This window comes from Saimiri boliviensis, chromosome 4 (assembly GCF_048565385.1).
Source record: "Saimiri boliviensis isolate mSaiBol1 chromosome 4, mSaiBol1.pri, whole genome shotgun sequence".
NCBI classification, from domain to species: Eukaryota; Metazoa; Chordata; class Mammalia; order Primates; family Cebidae; genus Saimiri; species Saimiri boliviensis.
The window spans coordinates 5,200,137-5,224,513 of record NC_133452.1 but is presented as its reverse complement, the minus strand read 5'-3'; the positions used below and the strand labels follow the sequence as shown (position 1 = coordinate 5,224,513).

Here is a 24,377-nt window from a genome sequence, read left to right as displayed (position 1 = left end):
GCTGCAGTGAGCTATGACCATGCCACTGCACTCCAGCCTCGTTGACAGACTGAATGAGACCTCATCTTTTAACAAGAAGAAAAGAAATCGCCACATGCATCCCTCCTGTCCTGTGATTTGCAACCACCACCCTGGTCAGGAGTCATTCATGTTGAGACAAGACCCTCCACAGGTAAAACAATTATGATTTGCTGAAGTCTTAGATGATCATTAGCATTTTAAACAATAAAGTATTTTTACATTAAGATATGCATTTTTTAGACATAATGTTATTGCATGCTTAATAGGCTCTATGATATAACTTTTATATGCTCTGGGAAACCAAAAAGTTTCTGTGACTCCCTTTATTATAGAGTTTATTTTAGAATATCTCTGAGTTATGCCTGAACATACTGCATCACACACACACACCCCTACCTTTGGAAAATCACAGAAAAATGCGTAAGATGACATTACATGAAACAGACAGTTGATACTGGAATGCAGAATAATACATTACTTTTTCTTTATACCTCTACATTATCTGAATTATTAAGCATGCATTGCCTTCCGATGCATGTTTCAATGCATTTGTTTAAATTGCTTTTCAAGTTATCATGTATAAAAAATTATTGAAACATGCATAATTATACAGTATGTACCATACACATATGTACATGAGTACCAAAAGTGATGTTATTTTCAAGTAAACGCTTAAATTTTCTATTTTATAATAATTATTGTAATCATTCTGCTGAAAAGAATATAGTCAAGAAACTAGATACTAGTTACATGATTCTTATTTATAAACCGCCCCCACCCTCCCCCAAAAAGAAAGCACATGGGATTCAGGAAACCAAGGGCTACTTCCTGAAGGCTGTATTTCCCTGATCTTAGAATTGACATAATAAAATACTGAACAAGCACCTGTTTCTGTAGGTCTTGGAACAAGGACTACACACACCGTAACTGAGACATAAAGACTATAGACCACACTTCTCACTTGGGCTGAAGGAAAAGAGGATATGCTAGAACATCCTAGTGGATATTCCATGGCTTTTCCCTGATACCAACCCTCTGTATGGTCCTGGGAGAGGCCCTGGCAATGTCCTCAGACTGCCATGTGTGAAAATAAGATTTCTTTGTATTGTTTTCTTAAATAACATTCCCCAAATTGTATCAGTTTCAAGCTCTACAAAATCTGGTGTCCAGTTTGAAAGTAAGTACAATCACAAAAGAACTGCTTTTTATCTAAAGGCATCAATATCATTATACACATAGCATTTATTCTTGAAGAGGTAAATTTTATTAGATATCTATAGTCATTTGTAAAACTAATATTTTGTGTTTGGTGTATCTGAGTGAATAGTGAATTGTTTCTAAGAACTTTAAAACAGTCTGTCCCAAAGAACAAATGTAGGATCAGTACTCAGTGAATCACAGAGAAGATATACAGAACACCTGGACAAAAAGTGTAAATCCAAATTCGGCAAGACTGGCATGGAAGCAGTCAAGAAGCGCTCACTGGCCTAGAGAGAAAGATGTCCTCTCTTAAGACGAAGTTGGTCAGACATGCAAATAGGAACAGGAAAGCCACAGCAATAAAAGCTAGTGTTACCACTACAAACTGTTAAAGGGAGATGATGGCAGGTTAGCCAATGAACTTAGATCTCATATACAGATGGGTGAACAGGTTCATAATGAACATACCTGACATATTTCTGAATCCACTAGGCAAGACACCCATCCTCCGAAACAAAAGGGCATCAGACTAATTTAGCTTGATTCCATTAGGTCATGTAATTTATCTAATCCTCCTTGTTCTAATTCCATGTTCACCAAATAAACTTTTTATTGCTACTTGGCTTCCTAAGTGATTCTGACCCCATCGGATGCCAATATTCTGATCCTTGTGACTGCATCACACATTTGCAGATCAATAAAAGGGGCGTCCAGTTTCTACACCAATCACATTAGCTTGCTTAATAGGATTGGATTCTGAAACAGGAATCCAGTTTCATTTGCTCTTGAGTCGCTGAGGCCAATTGCCAGACCCTGAATGGGGATCAATGCCAGAAGGGACCTCTTGGGGAAACATCATGCCAGGCTTTCCTTTTCAAGGTGCCAGCCCCTGTGTGACTAGTTTAACTTCCAATCTGTATTTTAATTATCTTCATTAGACATTGTCAGCAACTCTGTCAAACAACAAAATGTCTAAAGTAAATATGAACAACATGTACATAAAATGAAAAACATGTAAATATTTTACATTCCTTTTTTCTTTTTTTTTTCAAACATAAATTTATGCCACATTATATTTCTTAAGTATCAATTTATTCCAGATAACACTTTCTGAGCTTCTAAGCTTTTTAAAATTGTTTTTACCTATGTGATTGATTATTAAGGTTTAGCGATCCGGTCTGGTACATCTCCTCCAACTGTTTCCTGTTTCCAAAGTATAAAGCAAGGTCTGTGGCAATGATGGCTTTGCGGATGATCTCAAGCACCTGCTCATATTCACTGGAGCTCAGGGTGGAGAAGATATTGTGCCCTTCCAACTATGGAAAAAATACAAATAAAAACCACCAATAACAAGCACAAGCTCTAATCTTATGACATTTTCAGTTATTTGAAACAATATAGTCAGTCAATGGCATTTGGAACACTAATGAAAGGTTTGGGGGAAAAAAAACAATAGTTTGAAATAAGTAACAAAATAGTATTTTGGCTACAGAAACAATGAAGTTACCACTTAAAGCAACTATTTCAACTACAATCACATCATTTACTACCACGAAACCCCAGTGATTTAAATATACCTAGTTCTTGCATATTTCTAATAAAGAACTTGAAAATGTAAAATATTTAAGTTAAAGACTTTTCCTTTTAAGCTAATAAAAAGCATCAGTAATTTTTGTATTATACTAGAACCTTAATGGGCTTGAAAAGCCATCTATATCTTTGTCCACTTCAGGTTGTAACATATCAAAGCATGCCTAATGAATAGTAATATATTTATCTGTATCCTACAAGAAAATGTCCTACAACCTCAATATGATGTGTATTCAAACATCAAAAACTCTAAGAGCAAAAATACCTTTCCGTAAAACACAAATTACTGAAGGTACAAAAACTCTAGGATCATCTTCTATTCTCAAGGGAGGTGCAAATGGCAGATCATTACCCGAAACAAGACCAGAACATTGGTAATCTGGATTCTATTGGCTCAGAATAGTCTTCTGTGTATTAATCTTTTAAAAAATTTATAATAATTTCTTCCTCTGAAGATTTTAAGGTTTTGATTTATAATTGAGAAAAAAAAACTTTTGTTGAAACTAAAAAGTTTGAGATAATTAAGATGCATTCAATTTGTAGATTCATCAGTCACTTGATATTATTTCATTATTAGTCAATATAGTACTACTCTAAGTTGATTTTTAATTTATTTTACTTTTCTTAATATAAATTTATTGACTTAAAATACAGTAAAAACTTAAAATAATTGAAGTGTATTTCTTTACAAAATTAGACATCTCACTAAGACACTGTCTCTTCATATTCTTAAATGAAACTGTACATGTACCTTTTGTTTTCAATTACTAGAATAGTCCTATATTATTTGCTCTTAAAGTCTTAGAAGTATTTGAATTATCATATGATAAATGCAACAAATGGACTCAGTTCTAGTTATTTTCCTGGCAATAACAGTAGGAAGGCCTTACAATTGTAGCAAGTTCTACAGCTTATAAGGCACTTCCAAACACATGCCTTCACTTTCAAAATATAACACTTAAATTAGTTCAGAGTTCCCACAGGGACTGTGCATGAGACGCTATGAGTTGAGCCGTTTGACCACAGGGTGATTAGTGACCTACGGGGACAATGGGAGGGGAGTCAAGCTTTGGGCTGGTAGCTGAACCCAATTATGATCCAACCTCAACTCTCCTCATTTTTGTTGTAGAAAGTCAGAAAAAGGAAATATTTACTCTGATTCACGCTGTGGTATCTGCTTTCCTTTGATGTGACCACCACCTCTGCATCAACACTTAATGCCTGTGACCTGAATTTCCCACTTCATGTTTCAGTATGTCTGGCTGGTGCTCATGTACATATATCTGCTTTTTGCAGGTCATGTGAAGGGAATCACAGTTGATACATTTTTAAGCTTTGTATTTGTATGCTCTACTCTCTTTATCACCAATAATTACCAGCATAACCTGTTACATTATAGTACATAAAAAGTCGAGTCTGCTGTTGATTTTTTTAAAAAATTTCTAAAATAAGGACTCCTTAGCCTAGGATGTATAAATTCTGTTGGGGACAAAAGAGTTATAAGCTCACTGTAATTTTACATAATACACTGAGTGTGTCATCTGTAAGTTCATGTTTTTATCAGACTCCCAAAAGTGTCGACTGATCCCAAACTAAAATTCATTTTAAATAATTTATGCTATTTCAGAATCATTACTTTTCAGTATTTAAGGAAACTAGGTGAAAAAGCTCAGTAGAGGGCTTTTATAATAAAAAGGCGTAACTCATTTTCTGTCTCCTTCAATATTTTACAAGAATAGAGGGAACGAATGAATAAACAAAAAATAAATATCTCCCTTTTCTTTAAGAGAATCTGGCATTTGCTGCTACCCAAACTAAAGAAAATGAGGCAGGGAGATACAAGCAATGAAGCATAGCAGATAAACAGTATCTTCTTTAAACCTCCAATCTCGCATTTGTCAACACATAATAAAGCCTTACAATACAATGTAATACTCTTATATACCCATTGATAATTTTATTACGGTTAAGTAGTTTGAAGTCTATGTTAATTCAAGCTGGCTGATTCCATTTTGGATGCATCAAACATGGAATAGTAAACTTTATACCCAGGAATGTTTTTAAAACCTAACAGAGTGAACGGCATGTCATTCTCATCTCTGTGAAAGCACACAGGTAGGCTCTGGTTGTAAATGCTGTGGCTGAGATCTGATGTTAGAGAACGGACGCAATGTGGAAATTGGTGCCAATGCTTAAAGATGACCCAGGGACTCCCTTAAATAGATGATGGTCAAAAACCCTTCCAGCCCTTAATCCTGAGGATCCTAAAGGCTCTGAGTACTCTGTCCACTGCTGGGGCGTTGGGGAGCCACTGCTTTCTTGCCACAGCTGTCTTTCCCATCACAATGAAGAACACACAGTATATCTTCCTTTTTTTGGCAGATACTTAATCTGTAGTGCTCCATTTTGTGTAAGGACATTAGTAGTTTGGTAATTACTATATCCAGAGTCCCAAACAGTGTAAGTTTCATTTTTTAAGGAGTTGACAGTTAAGTGGAAGACATCTGGGCATAAAAGCATGTAATTAAAATAGAGTGGAATGCTCTCTATGACTGAGCTAAATACATTACCATGGAAGAAGTCCTTTATTTACATGGAAGGCTTTTCCTTGGTGAGGACATGAATTCTGAAAGACGAGTAGAGGTAGGAGGAGCAGCATGTGACATGGAGCAGCTTATATCACAGAAATAGTGAAATTTGGTAAGAACTGTAGAAAGTACATACAGCTAAGCAAATTGAGTAGGGAAATAGGGAGTAATAACCTCAAATAGTTTTTTAATGGCTGGATTATGGAATTGAAATATCATCTTGAAAGTAATTATGAGCTGTTGGCAATTTTAAGTTAGGTGGCAATGCGATGAGATTTGTGTTTCAGAGCTATCATTCTACAACAGTGTAGACTGGAGGTAGCCCAGGACCAAGTCAGGAAGACTGACAGATCTTCCTCAGACAGTTTAAAGCATATTATTATTAATCACAAATAATGTCTCAAAAAGTCCTATGATGCTAGGCTCTATTAAGGAGATTCTTACGGAAAGACCCTGAAGCTCACATTTCTACGCCTGCATGACAACCAGTCCAGGCCTTGATCTTCAGCAATCCTGCCCCACTGTGTCAAGCACTGCTATAGGAAGCCAGAGGTATGGGCCGAATTGTTTAGGTACTTTAGGAAAAATAAGTCAGTGACGCAACTAAGTGCATCAAGCACTCATCACGGCAATGCCTTTAAAATATATAGAATATGGATTTTGAAATTTAATTACCTAGTACATAAAACCACCTATTACGAAGCATTACAGTACGGTAATTAAGAGCACAGATTTTGGAGTCAAATAATTCTAGTTTTTAATGTCATTCTGTATTAGTTATGTGACAAATAGATTACTTAAACTCTTTGGTACATATTACTCTCATTTGTAAAATGAAAATAATAATACTTATGGGGATATAATAAAAATAAGCTGTATTAAAATATGTGCAAAATACTTAAGTTTCTGGTTCACTGTAAGCTTCCAATACATGATAAAATGATGACTATTACAACAATGATGATGATGATGATGATAAAATCTACCAGTGTAATGATGACTATTATAACAATGATGATGATGATGATGATGATGATGATGACAAAATCTACCAGTGTAACTTCCACAGTCAGAATTAAGGGAAAGAGAGATGAACAAACAAGTATATGCCTAGAAATGAATCTGAGAGCCGAATACCTTTTCCATTCAGGACATATCTGTAGAAAAGGACAGATTTAAACTAGCCATGATGTCATATATTTTAGATTAATAGCACAGGTAGTGTTGAATAGAAGTACAATAATTTTGCTGTAATTGTAATACGTAACAGTAAATTATATGTAGTTCAGATGAATTGGAAGAACTCTCTAGCTGAGTCACATAAATAGTACTGTTATACAGACTAGTAAGAAGCCATGGGATCCCAAAATGTGGATATAAATAGATAATTTTCCGAAATATGACCATATTTCAAAAGCAACAGATAATTTTTAATTAGTGGAATTTTAAAAAATAGTCTTAATAATGAGAATAATCATTCCTAATTGGTCTATTTTCTAAAATTTTGGCTATTTTCAAAGTCAAAATGGGGTACTCACAGAAGGCAAAAGAAAGAAAAAAGTATAGTTTCAATATTCAAAATAATCATTAGTATCTCATGAGTAAACAGAATAAACTGATTTAATACTCCAGCAATAGTGGTTCTATCACAATTATTAATTGTAAGCTAGTCAGTTTTAGGTAAGAAAACAAAGCTAACCTACTTTCTTGGATGCAACGGTTCCCATAAACAATCTCCTCACTTGAAGGTATTAAATTTGCCTTCTCCTGCTCAGAGTCTCAGCACTCTGCTCACCCGACATAGCTACTCACTTTTCTTACATAAAGCTTCAGTTTCAGATCTCTGAGCGCGGGTTCCGCCCACTCTGCCCTTCTCCCCATGCTCTACCTTCACATTTCCCCCCTGTGCCCATTATCAACAGCCCCAGAGGTGGGCCTGTGAGTCTGCAAGCGGGGCAGTGACTCTCCTTATCAGCTTCTAATTCAGAAGAGGTGGGAAGCCTAACTCACAAACAGAAAATTTCAATATAATGTTAAAAAAAACCAACCAACTACTAAGACGTATGTATGGCTGAGGTGCTCTGCGCTGTGTAAAAGGGGGCAGTGATGCACTCCAGCGATGTGTAATGTGTGGATGCACTCAAAGAATTTTATTGGATGAGGTCATACCTGAGTGGGCAGCCACAGAAAGGGTGTGGGGGAAGTACATGTGGAAGAAACCCGGCCAGTGGGACGGAGTTAAGATACGATCTGAAACTACAGAAGCAGAGTAGATACTGTGGTCCTGGAACAGACAGGGGCCTCTCATAAAAGACTTGTGTATCAACTGAGAAACCAGGAAATGACTCCTGACACCCTGGGAGGGCCACTAATGGCTTTTAAATAGGAGAAAAACATATCCAGGCATATATCTGGAGGAGTGATTTGAGAGACAAGCACTTGGAGAAACAGTGATGGATAAGGGGGAAAGGCGAAAAAACAGACAAAATACAGTGAAGGCTGAAACTGGGATGTCAAGTGGGGATGGTGCTTGACACTTTGGAGGCTGTAGAGGTCAGAGGGGCAAGATTACCATTTACTAGAGACCCACGTGAGACTTTCATCTCGCTAAATGTCCACCATGATCTATACACTGTGATGGGCCCCAAACACCATGAACACAATCCTGATGCCCAGCATTTAGACACCATGGGAAGCTCAGGGAAAGATGAGAAGGGAGATTGACCTTCTCTGCAGATGCTTTTATACTTACCCTTACTCCATGACTTAATCTCTTCCCACTGCCCACTCAACAAGGGACTACCTACTGCGTCCTATCCCTGCGACCAAGGTCAAGGCAAACTGTGAGCAAAAACACACTTCCTGCTTTTCTACCATGAGTAACATACGTATGTGGATCTGTGTATGTGTGTGCGTGTGTGTGTAGTGGGGGAGAGAGAGAGAGACAGAGCCTGAAGGTTAGTTTTTAAAGTCTATCGTATTATTCTCCTTGCTTGCCATTGTCACTGTGTTAACTGGCAGTACTCTTCTGAATGCCCTGCTTATCCAATAGATGCCACTGGCAGCCACACTGAAAGCTGGCCCTCAAGTTGGCAAAACTGTGATAAGCAGCCCCATATGCAACACACACCTGTGAGGATGCCTGACGGGGAACTGTTTCCAGCCATGATATACAAAATTGCTTATGTTGTATCTGGCTGTGTGGCCAGAGGATGGACAGCGCCATGCTCACGATCATCTGTTTAGCAATGCAGATCAAGAAAGCAATGGGAAAAATCTTTGGTGGATAAACAGAAGAATCACAGGTATTCATACCATGAACGTACAGATTGTTCTGTCTTATTTTAATGACTGGAAGTTGGAGTTTTTAACTGTTACCCAAGGATATCATCTTAATTAGTCAAGCTTGTACGTGTCTTCTGATGAAATACAAAATCAGCAGGACTTGGTGGTAATGGGAGGGAAGAATGGGAAGATAAGGCTAAAGAAGGGGAAAATGATGACTCTAAGGTCATCAGCCTGCATTCCTGGGTCGATAACATTGCCATCACAGAGACAGAAAATACAGAAGGCACCTACATACGTATAATACCAGGCACAATTTGGGCCATACGGAATACAGAGTTCAAGCGCTTGGGCAGAAGTCCGACTGAGCACTAGGCGGAATCACACGGGTCTGAGTCCTCAGGGTACCACTGTCAGTTAGAGCCACAGGTGTGTCAGGTGGTGAGCCAATGAGAACAATGTAAGGGCAGAAGTCAGGGGACTCAGGCCTTCCTCACTCTAGACTGTGAGTTCCGGAGGACAGGGATTTATGTTTGTTCTGTTTATCACTACACTCCCAGTGCCTAAAACAGGTGTTGGCAAATAGAAGGTGCTCAATAAATATGTTTGTTATCAAATTGAATTTTAGGGACCAGTTAGATGAATCTGAAAAAACACTCAGAGAAGTATCATGGGGATAACCGCAAAATCAGCCAGGAGTACAGACGTTTTCAGAAAAGGAAGATACTTTTCTGAATATTCCTGCCCATGTAGATGGGGCTGTCTGTTTATGATCCCAATATGATTTCTCCCTGGGCGTGGCTCAAATGGAAGGGTTTTTGTCAATCAAATATATACATCTGTTTTTTTCAAACTGGTAGTGCTTTTCATCTCAATTTGCAGCAATCCCTTGTTCTTATTCCCAGCTTTTGTTTCTGCAGTGTACCTAGCACCTTATTTTCTCTAAGCAGGAGAACACATTTGCTATTACTACTTCGCCAGTGACTGAAATTCCAGCTCTAATATCTGAACCTGTTCTCCCACACCTTTTTAAATGCCAACAGCTTACCTGTCTCAACTTAACTTATTGCCATGAGTTCTTGTTACTAGTTCTGATCATTTTTAGGAACACTGCATTACATAATCTGCAATCTCCACCTTGCTGATGCTTTGCCACAATGGAGGCAAATCACCCTAAACATCCATTTTTGATGGCAGCAACTGGGCCAAGTCTTCTTAGGGCTTAGGTGGACCTAGGGCTTCCCCATTCCCACCTGCCTTCATGTGACTGCCATATTACAAGGTTTATTTTTTATTCTACTCAGTGGCAATAAAGTTTGCAATTCTGACCTACTTCAAAACTAATCATATTTTACTTAAAATAGACTTTCTAAAGAAACTCTATATTGGCTATTAAAATTCAGTTGTGATTAAACTGCTAGCAATGTTGTCCTGTCAAATGCACAAATTCACTTAGAACATGGGATGCTAATTCAGTGACTCCTAATTATTTCTAAGTGAAGTCATCCTGATATTGTTTCTGGCATGCTTCTTATGCAAATAAATAGTCTCAAATGATGAGTGAGGTCAAAGTAGATATAAGCTGTCAATGAAGTTTTAGAATGTTCATCTATTTACAAAAGCATGTTTTACACATATTTATAAATATGTACACATACATACATACACATTTTATCCTCTTTAAATTTCCATGTATGCTTGTTTTATGCATGTATGTATCTATCCATCCAAACATACGTCATTTAAAAGGGTTGGTACGAAGCAAATGACAGAAATGGTGACAACATGTTGCTTTCAGGACTGAGCTGGCCCTTGAGCAAGCTCAACATCTGCTACCTACTGGGGATGGCTTGAAAATGACTAAACTAGCTCCGTATCTAAAATACTCTTCACTTTTACCCAGCAGGTCATTAGAACAGCACAATAGAGTAAGGTGATCATTTACCTGTGCAGGCCTGAGGAAATGAGACTTGGACAGGTAAGTTTCTGAGTTTTAAAAAGGACTGAGTGCGCATCACTGCCAATCACATGGACAGTTAAATGAGGAGGCACTCACTAATAGAAGCCTTTGGGAAACTGAGGGGAGAAAAAAATCCTGGCGTTTAGAGGAGGCCCAGCGTGTTCAACAGAGAAAAACTGCACCAAATGGCCAAGTCTTTCTGCTTTGCAACCTGACTGTGGCCCATTACTAGTAGAGTCACTGCTGGCATTTTGCTGTGACATCCTGAAAACTCAAAACCCTTTCCCTTAGACACATCATCAGAAGACGTAACAACAATTTCTCTTCCTACTTAGAGATGCTGACAGTGAAAGGAACACACAGGGTCCACTATCTTAAGCCGCACACAGATTATATTTTCAAAAATTGTTTGTGATAGGAATCAAATCATTAGGTTGTAACAGCTACCTTTTAAAGGTGAGTATGAGAAAAATCATTTAAGAAAGAAGGAGCATATATATCATATTGAAGTGATATCTGAGATTGTCTACACTAATTACCAAGAACATCGTAAAAGCAACAAAGTAAAAAAAAAAAAAAAATGTAAAAAAAAATAAGAAGAAGAAGGCTACATACAGTGCACTTAAAACCTTAAATTTATCTAACTTTAAAGATTTACTATTTAATACGTTCTGGTTCAAGAATAAGTTAATCTATAAAATTAATTGATTTAAACTGTAAAATAAGTATTGCTTTAGAATTACATGTACGTATTGATATAGTATTTTAAAAACAAATGTGATTGCAAAACACATGTATTCGAAATCTTTGTAAAGAATTCTTTATGTAAAAAAAATTATTATTTAATTATGACTATAAATATAAGGTCCTACAATAAAATGTAGCTGTTGGTTTTGAGGAAGCCATACCGATCTTCCTTTTCCACCTATGAAGTATCGCTGTCTCTTAGGCAGCCTTTCAGACAAAGAGGGAGATGGTGCGAGGGGACTCACCTGGAGGATGGACACCGTCTGGGAGAAATGGTGCTGCTCCATGGTGGAGGTGGAGTAGAGAGCTGCCAGAGGGTGGTCGAACTTCTGCAGGTAGCTGTTACTAAAGCCCCTGTGGTCCAGGTCATGACACAGACACGCAATCAGCAGTCCTTTGCGCTTTAAAAGATAATATGATGCAAAGATATTCAAAACACAGAAACAAACAAGAGCATACTTACAGCTCACGTTCATGTCACATTACTTTCTGGCATTAACACAGCAAACACCCTTAGGGATATTTGAAATTCCAGATAATCAGATGTCCCCAAACTTTTTACACAGGGGGCCAGTTCACTGTCCCTCAGACCGTTGGAGGGCCGCCACATACTGTGCTCCTCTCACTGACCACCAATGAAAGAGGTGCCCCTTCCTGAAGTGCTGTAGAGGGCCGGATAAATGGCCTCAGGGGGCCTCGGGCCGTAGTTTGGGGACGCCTGATCTAACTTATTTGTAGCCCCTTTCTTTGTTTCTCTGCTTATGAATCTGACAGTCAAATTATTTTTGAGTTTCTCTCTTAACTCTAGGAAAAGGTACAGGAGGTATCAAATTAAAGGTGATATAAAACAGATGTTCCAAAGAATTACAGAAAAAGCAAATCTGCACAAAGAAAGAAAAGCCAGTTTCCACAAAATCCATTCGGTGTTAAATTCTAACAATGCTATTGCTACTATAAACAATGAACATAACAGGTAAATCATCTATCACATGTAAAAAAGCCAAACATATAGGAAAAAGGCAGAGCAGGCTAAAGGGAATTAGAGGGACTCAGGTTGGTTATGAAATAAAGTAGGCAGGCAGGCCTCATGAAAAGGCCAGGTGTGAGACCTGAGAGAGGGGAAGGAGAGGTGAGCGGAGTGTGGGAGAGGACCACACCAGGCCCAGGAGCAGTGAGAACACACACTTGAAGACGAGTGTGCCCTGAGACTTGGAGGACTACGAAGGCGGCCAGCGGGGCAGAGTCGGGGAAGGCAGTCATCACAGAGGCCTCACATTCTCAGTGATCGGGGGAACTATTGGTACAGGGTTTTAGCAGAGCAGTGTTATCATCTTCCTTACATGTTTAGAAGATTATTCTGGCAACTGTGTTGAAAACAGACTCCAGGGGGATGAGAAATCAGTGAGGAGGTTTCTAAAGTAATTGAGACAAAATGTAACAGAACTTTAGACCAGGATAATAACAATGAAAACTTCTACAGGGTGATTAAAGTGTGGATGCAATTTGCAGGCAGAACCAACAGGACTTTTTGACTGTCAGGGTGTGAAAAGGAAGGAGGTAAGGAGGGGTCAAATGTGACACCAAATTTTTTGCCCTTAGAAGCTGTCATGATTACCATCAACTGATATGCGAGAACTGTAGGTGGAACGGGTTTGAGGAGAGAGGTCAGGAGATCATATTAGACTGGGTGAGAAGTCTACTTGATAGGCAAGTGGACATTTGACAAGTGGAGATTTTGATTTGTCAGGTAGAAACTACTGAAACCTCAAGGTCTGGAGATAGCCTCTGGCTGGAGAAATGAAACTGTCAGTGCTCATGCAGCATTTAAGGCCACGTGATTGGCTGAGCTCACCAAGGTCATAGTTTGAGGACAGAAAAGGGTCAAGGTCTCAGCTCTCAAGTTTTCCACCTTTAAGTCTGAGGAAAGAGAAGGAATAAGAAACAACAACAACAACAGAAAACCCAAGGGAGGAACAGCCAGTGCATCCACAGAAAAACCAAGAGCCGAGTGTCCCGGAATTCAAGTGAAGTCACTGAGTGTTGACCCTTGGATCTCACAAGGTGCAGGTCACTGGTGACCTGGAGCAGGGCATTTTCTGGGGTGTTAAGGTCAGAAGCTTGCTCAGAGTCATTTTCAGAAAGAATGTGAGGAGAGGATTTTGAAAGAGCCAGTAGGTTAACACTAACATGGGGTTTACTGCAAAGAAGAGCTTAGAAAACAGGGAGGGAGCTGAGCAGAGCAGCAGATCCGAGCATATTCTAAGACGGAAGTCAAAAATGCACGCTTACATGCAGACAGCAATGTTCCAGAAAAGAGGGGTGAGAACATGATAATGGAGGAAAAGAGAAGAGTGGGAAGCATTGCTAGGCAGTGTTCTCAAAGAGGTGGAGGTGACAGAGATGATAAAGAAACGGGTCAGCTCTGGAGAGGAGAGTGATGATTTAAAGGAGGTGGGCAAGGCAGAGCCTGCTGAGGGCAGACACTGACAATGGGGGGTGCGGGTGCTGCTATGGGAGTCAGCAGAGGTTCTCACAGGCACATTTTTAGCGATATGCCTGCTTCTCCTTTATCCTGATAATGCAGAACTGGTTTTTCCCATAACATAATTGGAAGGGAAATCTCACCAGTAACCACTAACCCCATGAAACATCATGTTAGCAATCATAGTTGCCTAGCATTCTTAAGATAATTGACTTACTTATGTTGTTAGTATCATTTTGTTTTGGGGTAGTTTCCATGTTTATGATGCTGTGTTATCATCATGTACCTGCTAAGAAATCTCAAGGTTTTATAATCTTGCACAATATGTAAAAGTTATCATCTTTCCAGTTTTTAAACGCATTTTTAAAATTGACATGACTTTCAGTAGTTTTATTAAAGGTGTACCAGAATCATACATCTGAAAATAATGTATAAAGAATTACCTTGTTAAGCATTTCCCTTTAAAAAGATCAAATGATAACTTCTAATGGTTCTGTTAGAGATTAAATTTCCTCTTTATAAAATATGTTTTAAACATTTGCATGTTATTTGGGGATTTTTTTTTTCAGCCAAAACGATCTGAGGTTTTGGGAAAATGTAATGATATAATTCCAGAAATGACTTAGGAACTTAAATGAGAGTCAACATCTATCAACAGTTTTTCTCACTTATCTTTAAATTTTCAATTTTTTGAATATAAATTCCAATGCTATTTGAAAGTATAATTTCTATAGTTCTTAAACTCACAGGGTATGACAAAATGGCAAAACGAGACAATGAAATTGCTTTCTTAAAAGGAACAGAATGGAGACAATGCTGAAAGTCTCAATACACAGTGTTCGACAGAAAAGGACATTGTTTAGACAAACATGAAAAAAGAAGAGATTTCATCTGAATCTTTTGGGGAGAGGTTATAAACAATAAATTACTGATTAGGCTAAACTTCACTTGAACTAAAGATTAAAAAAAAGAAAACTAGGGGATAATTTTTAATTCTTTCTTAAATGCTACGTTTTATTTGATTTTTGTTTTTCCTAGAATGCATCTTTCGAGTTTTCCACTCAGACCGTGAATTTGGTCCAGTTGGATAGAAAAAGGATAGAGTGGACCTTCACAAGTACTGGATTCTAGTTTAAATGTGAATCTGAGAAAAGCACAATTTATTTATCACAAAGATGACAGCTCCTTTCTCTGCCCAGTCATATGTGACGTAAAAGATGATACCAGTTTTACAAAGGAGAGAAGGGAGGTCTCCATCTAAGGTGTGCATAGACACTACCAGGCCCCACATGGTCACAAGGAGGAATATCCTTCAAGGTCAGGATTGTCCAGATGTGGAATCAGCCACCTTTGTGGCCAGGAGTCACTAAGCACTTAGCCTGGCTTTCAAGTACGGGAATTTGACTGTGGTTGGTGAATGGAGGTGGCAATCTCCAATTCTAACTCTGAGATCCTGAAAACTTTGGATATGTCGCCAACTTTGGATATTTAAAGTCAGGTAAATTAATTAAACATTTCAGACCCTTTGCTTCCTCATGCTGGAAGAGATCAAAACCACTTATGTCTTCACTGTATTTAATACTCTAAGTTCTGAAATTGGCAGGATATGTCTACATTATCCAGGGCATATAAGCAATGAATAAAATTCACTGTTTATATCTCTTCAGAACATTTCAGCTTTAATAGAGAAGACAGACTACAAAATTAGTGTTTTCTTGGGGGATATTTTGGTGAAGTTAAAATTTCTTTTATCTACATTTCTTATACAAAATAATATGCTAAATGTTTGGGTACAGGAATCTAAAAATGGGCTGCTATTGATTTATTGAAACAAAATTTTTCTTAGACTAACAGGTCACAAATCCGTGTCAACAATGCGCTCCTGATAGGCAGTATTCAATCCACTGAGGTTACGAGGAACAGTGGTAAAGACTGCACACCCACCTCAAGGTCCGTGAAAAGCGTGTGGTTGTTCTGAAGTATGGCGTACATGCAGTGCGCCACAGTGACCGCATGCTTCCAGTTGTGATAGGGAACTCGCCGGTAGTTCTTCTTCACAGACATTATAAAACGACACAACTTTTCAAGCTCAAAGCTGCATGGAAAAGAAATTGTTATGACTGAAACCAGCAGCAAATCACTATGTTGTAGGAGAACCCTCTAGTTTAGGTACACACGTCTGTACCCTTATACTCGTGCAACTCTAAAGATTTCTATGCTGACTGAGTCCATGAGCACTGAAATCTCAATCACCATTTCCTTTCCATTTCTCCAGCAAAAAAGAAGAGGATAAAGACTCTTTGATAGTATCTGTTCTTATATAGTAACTGTCCCGCCAGTGAGAAAGTATCAGTATTAGCACGCTGTCACCCATCACCAGCCCTCATGATCTTAGTTTTATGTTCATTTCCGACACCCCACACTGCTCAAAAGACAACACAGCACCATCTTGCTAAAGGGTGTTTTGAGCTAATATTTTCCAAAAGGAATACTCAGACTTACAAACTGCAAATCTCATGAGACTTTTCTAGAGAGACTATACTTTCAAAGTAATTCCAAAGTATTAAGTATTATTATACACTCAAATTAAGTATCAAACGAGCATATCCAAATACTGACACAGTATATAACATAATATGATGCATATTTTTACATATATGTTATGCTTTATGTTTACATATTTTTATATTATGTACTTAAGACCCTACAAACTCTCAAAATAGATTTGAGACAGCGTAAATCAAAAGCATATATAAAACAGGGATTTTTAAAATATCAAGAAAGTTGAGAATTCATAAAAACTTAACATAAAACCTGTGTTTTTCTCCACTGAAAATTTTCAAATGTCTTTGAAGTATAAGGCATGGCATTTTAAGAATTCCAGCTGGTCAAACTCTCGACTGCAGTCTGAGAATTCACTGGAGTTAGGTATCTTATGTGCATCCTTTTGAAATACTCATTTATTAAAAGTCACAGCTAGAAAAGACACAGGCTTCAAAAAGCATGCCAATTTAGTTCTAGAGAAACTAAGAGGCTCTGTAAGACATTTAATTCCTAAATGAGTAAAAAAGAGCAAAAGAAAACTATTCTTGCATTTTAACATTGTGTGTTTACACTGTAAAGGATCAGATTTAAAGTCAGGAAAGGCCTCTATGATAGGCCAAGGTGAGTGGGGGAAGATTTGAAATAAAATGGTGCCATAATTAAATTACTGACAAAGTACCGCACTTCGAATAAGGAGACATGTTACTTTTTGATTTTTCTAATAGCTATATGACGTTAAGTTGAAAGTTGATGCTAAATTTACACGTGGTATTCTAAACATGGTTTTGAAAAGTATATAATTCTGGTTAGTAGTAACCCTTGTCTCTTTCAGTTACATAGGCAAAGCAATTTCAGCCTCTGTTTTTATGTAAGTTTTTTAGATTTTCTAACCAGGTTATAACCACGTTGCTAGATAACCCAATAGCCTCTAGAGAGAATCTGAAAAGGCTGAGTATTTGTACAATTATCTCAGCCCTTTCGTTTTTGATTATTTAGAAAAAAAAGTAATGCATATATGTAATATTTTAAAATGATTATAAACAAAGATGATGGTGGCAAGGCATCTACATAGAAGGAAGAAGAGGTTATGTCACCCAAAATTTCAAAAAGTAAATTTTAAAGGCATTCATACCAAGATGTCCCACAGGATCGATGAACCATATAGACAAAAATTCCAGGCCACATGTTTTCAAAAGGACCAATGTCAAAGTGGAATCTGAAATTTTAATAGGGCAGTTTATCACTAAATGTAATTAGAATAAACACAATAACTAAAGAAAAGAATTTAACTTTTTGTCCCAGGGAGCTAGAGACACCAGGAGCTCAACCATCCCTTTTCCTGCCTTCATCTCTCTGATACTGAAGATTTCCAGGAAGAAATTCCACATATTACCTTAGAAATCTAGTCCAATATTTGAGGTATTGATTCAGTTTATCTTAATCTGTTTAAAAATGATGCTTCATTTGTTATCAGAAAAATTAAAAGTACTAAAAGGTATATTACAAATATTAGATACATACACAATCATAGAAAAGGGGGAAAGCCTTTTGGAGTTGTAATTGTTCTATCTCCTATTTTAACTGATAATAATTTCACTAATATAAACACCAAAGTTACAACCTATTTTTCATTTGCTAATTTAGTTACCAACATTAGACTTGAATAAACAGTATGGCATAATATATACCATAATTTTAATTGTAAGGCAAATATTACACCTAAGTCACTTCTGAAGGTTGCCTATGTAGATAGTGTACGCTTACACTTGGAGTGAACATAAAGTTATCACAGGTCCCGCCCTCTAGTAACTTAACTATATTAACATAGGATTAAAAAATAAAGTATGAAAGTCAAATTATGACAACATTCTTGAATTTAATTTGGAAATTTAAATTTATACGGAAATGAAGACTTTCTGGTATCTTATGTTAAATGCCATTTTGAATGTTAAGTATTACATGGTATAAAGTATGCAAGAGACTAATGAGAAATGCTAACGTTTAGGTTAACTCATTTCAAAACTGAGTTCTGATTTTCTTTTTTAAGATAATGAGATCTGGCCTTTATTTCCAAATCCTATCACAATATCAAATCACTTCAGAGGGAGAAAATGGCAACATGTGGAACCCCACATGTAATATGTGTATAATAATTGTGACTCTAATTCTACAACTTGTTTCACTTTAAGTTCAATTCAATTAAAAATGCTTCCTGAAGAAACTGACAAAGCAGCAGACTTACAATTCAATTTCCTTGCAGAGACGCACGGGAAGGGTGAATTGCATGAGGCCTTGCCACTCCTCCGCAGTACAAATGCTATGGTAGGACAGCTTTTCCATCGTTACCCGGTAAATGCACTCTGAGTGACGAATTCTATGATACATCTAGAAAGCAAATCCCAAAAAATCCCCAAAATTACAAGAATGTTTAAATTGTTTTGTCACTGAAGTTCAGAATTTGGTTTTAAAGAATCAGAACTAAAATTAAAATCAAAGTAGAATTATATTTTTATTATCCATATTTCCATATGCAGTGGGATATGCATACATGACTCTGAAGATTCAAAGTAAATAGCTTTTAAAAAATGATAGCAGTGCTTTAAAAATTTTTATCAGACATTATGTCTGGTTAATGAGATTACTTGGCATTTGTCTTCCTTAAAATGCTCTGTATTTCTAAATTTTTAAATAATAAAAATTAAACACATTCATTTTATAATCAGAAAATGATATTAGTACATTTAATAAAGATCAGTATAAGATCTAAGGTACTCCTCAATCTGTTAAAACAAACATTTTACTACATTTCACCGGCACATCCAATTCAAATTCCTTGGGAAGGTTTTATCATCATTTCCTTCCCTGGTTTTTAGTCTTGACTGTATATTTTTACTATTCTTAACAAGACTGAATTTGGGAAGTTACTGGTGTTACAGCAATAAATTCAAACGAGTAACACAAGTTTGCATTCATCACAGACTGTGCCCATAAAGTATATAAATTGGTAATTACATTAATCAAAATGGATAGGTACATTTCACCATCCTATTAAGTTGAAATCTTGTGTATCTGTATCTGTGTGCAAATGTTTTACAAATAATTATAAATTAACGTGAGATAAAATAAAAACATGCAGTGGAGTCAAAGGAATGGATCGGTATTTATATTTGTGAATTATTAAACAGGTGGGATTAATTAGGAACTGCCTAAAGTAAATTAATACCGAAACCATGGTGGTAAGCTAGAGTAGCTTTCTCAACATTTTGCATTTTTAAAATAACGTTTTCTACAGGATAGCTCACCATCTACAGGTAGGACTATCCAGTCCACATAAAAATATGAATGAAAGCCAGGCACAGTGGCTCACACCTGTAATCCCAGCACTCTGGGAGGCCAAGATGGGTGGATTATCTAAGGTTAGGAGTTCAAGACCAGCCCGGCCAACATGGCAAAAACCTATCTCTACTAAAAATACAAAAATCAGCTGGGTGTGGTGGTACATGCCTGTAATCTCAGCTACTTGGGGACTAAGACAGGAGAATCACTTGAACCTGGGAGGTGGAAGTTGCAGTGAGCTGAGATTGCACCACTGCACTCCAGCCTGGTGACAACAGTGGGGGGGGGGGGGCGGGGAAAGAATGGCACTAAATAGGTCAAGTGTGAAGATATTTTATTTCATCATTTTAAAATATTTAGCTTCATTCTTGGTGATCTCAGAGTCCTCTCATGCTTGATCGTGAAAATCTTATCAGTAAACAAATTGTGGAAATGCAAACCCAATGAATGAATATACAGTTAGTAATTATGTGCACACAAACAGCATTAATGTATTATTTATATTATAAATAGAAATTAAAAACATTAAAATTAAGTGGGTATATTTTTTAATATTTTACTTACCATATAAGTCTTTGATCTTACTAAAAAATTACATATATCTAAATTAAAGTACTATAATTAAATGTTATTAATCATCAACTGCTTTAATACTTTTGGAAATAGTGATTTAAGGGATGGTTCAGTTTATTTCACTATTTAGATTTTCACTTATACTATTTGAGAAAAGTATTCCTTAAGAAATATGTTGATTCAAATGGAATAAAGGTTGTATTGGCTGTGGCTAACGCCTGTAATTCCAGTACTTTGGGAAGCAGAGGCAGGTGGCAAGACCAGCCCGGCCAACATAGCTAAACCCTGTCTCTTCTAAAAGCAACAAAATTAGCCAGGCGTGGTGGCACACAGTTGTAATCTTAGCTACTCAGGAGGCTGAGGCACGAGAATCATTTGAACTGGGGAGAAAGGAGGTGAAAGTTGCATGAGCTGAGACTGCACCACTACACGTCAGCCTGGGTGACAGGGCAACAGAGTTACACTCTCTCTCTCTCAAAAAAAAAAAAAAAAAAAAAAAGGTTGTATTGGCTGTTCTTAAAAATTACACTTATATTTTTTGTTTCCTAATGACTAATATGCTTGGTCGAAATTCAAATACATTTACATTTTTCTTGATGTCAATCAGTTGACCCTGCAAACTAATCAGCTGCATTTTTATGTATTGTCTAAGCAGTTTCAAAATCAATGAAAACTCTTTGTGGAGAAGATCTGTGTCAGTTAAAACCTGCTTCATAAAACAAAATAATTCAAAATTCTATTTTATAGGTAGAAGGAAAGGGGGAATAAAGAACAGATTAAATACATAGAAAAACAAATAGTAAGCTGGCGGATTATACCTAAACATAAATGTGAATGGTCTAAGCATCATGATTAGAAGTCAAGGACTGTCAGACTGAATGAAAAGTATGGGTCCAGTATATATCGCTTATGAGATTTCTACTTGAACTACAAAGACATAGGGAAAAATTTAAATGATGGAAAAGCTATACTATTTAATACCAGTCAAAAAAAAAGTTACAATGGCTTTATTAGTAATAACAGGCAAGGTAGATTTCAGAACAAAGACTATTATCAGGAATAAAGAAAATCATTTCAAGTAATGAAAGTGTGAGGTCATTACAAGGATATAACAACCCTAAGTGCTATGCACCTGATAAGATAGTTTTGGTATACAAGAAGCAAACAGTGATAGAACTGCAAGTAAAAGAGACAGATAGATAAATCCACAATTAGAGTTAGAGATTTCACACCACCCTTTGAACTGAACTTCTCAAATATCAACCCAATCAAAATCCTTGAAGGCTTTTCTATAAAAAATTAAAAGCTGATTCTATAATTCATATGGAAATTCAAAAGACCTAGAATAGCCAAAACAACTCTGAAAACAAAGAATGAAGGTGAAGAAATTATACTGCCTACATCCAATACTTATTATAAAGTTACAGTAACTAAAACAGTGTGGTAGTGGCATCAAGGGACACAAACAGATCAGTGGAACTAAATACAGAAATAGGACCACACACACGGTTAGTTGATTTTCAGCAAGGTTGCAAAGGTGAGATCACAAAGAAAGGATAATCTATTTAGCAAGTGGTTATTTATTTATCTTTTGGCCAATTGATAAAATAATCCACCCTCCTAATAAACTTGAGAAAGAGCATAGATAGATTTAGAAGTATAAGCTGGACACTGCTGTCACCTTTTCCTTGCTGCACAAGGCCCACTCTGTCAGAGAAGACTCTGCTTCCTGGACAAGACATGACCTTCTTGTGCAGGAACTTTCTGAAAGCTCCATCCATGTGTTAATAATCAATAAAAAATAATTTCTTTAACAACATTTACCCCAAAACATCAAGATCCAAGTTTTCACATTTTCCTCATGCAACTTAATGGAATGTCACTTGCTTTCCACATTACAGGCAATCACGTAGATTCTGGGAGAAAAGTGAACCATCTACAGGATTTACTCAATATTTACTGTAATTTGTATTAACTGTAATTCAGTGAAATTCTACGGTAAAGCTGCTAGTAGGACTAACTATATGAGACAGTAAAGTAACTGCTACTATAGTCATGAATCCTATTGAGCACTTGTGCCAGGCAGTATACTAAGTGCTTTGCATGCCCCATTGCATGTAAGTCTCACAAAACTCCTACTCTTCTGATTGTCATTTTATAAGTTTATGATCTAAAATTGGAATTTTATTTATATTATTTTTATTTACAATTTTTAATGTCAATATATTATAAATATGTAAACATTAAATTTACATTTTTATTCATTTTTTATTATTATTGTAATCAGTATAGGTAAATAACGCTAATCACAAGATAAAATTACTTAAAATCACAGCAAAAAAATTAGTTTTGGAAAATTCACAGGTATTTACTTCCCAATTGCTAAATGACCTTTTATATGGATAGCAGAAAACAGTATAATCTAGGATGATTAGCAAATGATTTTACCATATTCATCCTATTACAAGTTACTGATGAAGGTAGAAAAGTATGTTGTTTTTCGAAGCGCATTTTGCATAAATTATTTGCCTCTAACACTGCAAATCTTAGAGTCACTATCCAAGTAAAACAGAATTCTAGCAGAAAGAACTGCTATTTGTCTAAAACTGAAGTTTATTTTGTTGGCCTGTTAGTTGTAGGCACAAGGTTACTGAAAAGGTACATGCACTCAAAAGACAAGAAGATAAAGTCAACCAGGAAAATAGGACTGTCAGAACGTGTCTACCATTTGTTAAAAATACATCCATTCACATTTTATAAGACAGCATCCCTACTCAACTGGCATAAAAAAATATCTAATTAGTGATTATTCAGAATGTTTTTCTTGGGGCCTATTTACACAATAATCCTCATTACACTTAGAAATGACTGTGTCTACGAGACACTCTAATGTTTGTAGTTAACGTTCATAGTAAACCTACAGTCACTTTAGGGTCAGGCAACTCCTAGAAATCTAAACTCTGGAATCACTTATTTGTGCCAAATCTCTTGTCCACCATTTACTAATTGTATACATTTAGGCAAATTACCTAATTCACCATTCCTCAGGATCTCATCTGTAGACTAAGGATACTACAGTACTTAGCCATGAAAGAATGTAAGGTTTAATGGGGTAACACGGGTAAAGGCTAAGAACAAACACTGGCCGGTCACTGCGAAGCTCTCAATGCTAACAGCAACCTTATCTTAAGATGGATATCAGCACTGTGTTGCCATGCCATTTGACTCTTTCGTTTGACTTTGGTGACAGTCAAAAAGAGAGTCTACTTTTCTGTTGTGGCACTGGCACACCAAACTGGCATGCAAGGGCCAATTATGCACATTTCTTCCCAACTTTGCATTCATTATGGCTTGTGAGTAGCTTCAAATTGTCCACATTAGGTGAATGTACACCAGAGAAGCCGGGAAACACACAAATCAGGACTGTTCTGTTTTCAGAGAGGTTGCTGTAAAACACTTACCAGCACGCCACCTGGCATAGGTATTCTTTAAGATACAAGCAGTTTAACTTTGGGAATGTTTGAGATGTAACAATTGCTCTACTGTTACAAATTATACACTCTCGTCTCCTATTTAATTTACATTTAAAACCAAATTGACAAAATATGTATTAAACTACTATTTTCTATATGTTTGTCAATAGCATTAAATGATATCATTAGTCAAATTAAATTGATTCTCTAAGCAATTCCTAAAATCAAACACACACTCCACATACATATGGGCAACACTGAATAAGATACCTGTAACCACCATTCTACTCCACATTGCCATGAGATCCACTTTTTTAGTTTCCGCAAGTGAGTCAGACATGTGATATTTGCCTTTTTGTGTCTGGATAATTTTATTTAACCTAATGACCTTCAGTTTCATCTTTGTTGCTGGAAGTTACAAGATTTCATTTCTTTTTATGGCTGAATAATGTTCCATTGTGTATAATATTGGATAAAAGGAATCAATTCTAGTGTTTGATAGTGCACTAGGAAAATTACAGTTAACAATAATTTATTGCATATTTCAAAATAGCTAGAAGATTCATAATGGTCCCAAA

General features: G+C 36.7%; 1 protein-coding gene across 12 annotated transcripts in view; it reads right to left on the bottom strand.

The window, feature by feature from the left end:
• The window catches only part of PDE10A (phosphodiesterase 10A), a 656,074-nt gene that overhangs the window by 45,472 nt on the left and 586,225 nt on the right, over positions 1–24,377 (bottom strand). For all 12 annotated transcript variants that reach the window (XM_074397164.1, XM_074397168.1, XM_074397166.1 and 9 more), the window contains 5 exons: positions 18,660–18,802; positions 17,550–17,633; positions 15,818–15,968; positions 11,637–11,792; positions 2,365–2,537 (listed from right to left, as the gene is read on the bottom strand). In XM_074397164.1, coding sequence (XP_074253265.1) covers positions 2,365–2,537; positions 11,637–11,792; positions 15,818–15,968; positions 17,550–17,633; positions 18,660–18,802 — 707 coding nt within the window. The remainder of the gene's footprint in view (positions 1–2,364; positions 2,538–11,636; positions 11,793–15,817; positions 15,969–17,549; positions 17,634–18,659; positions 18,803–24,377) is intronic.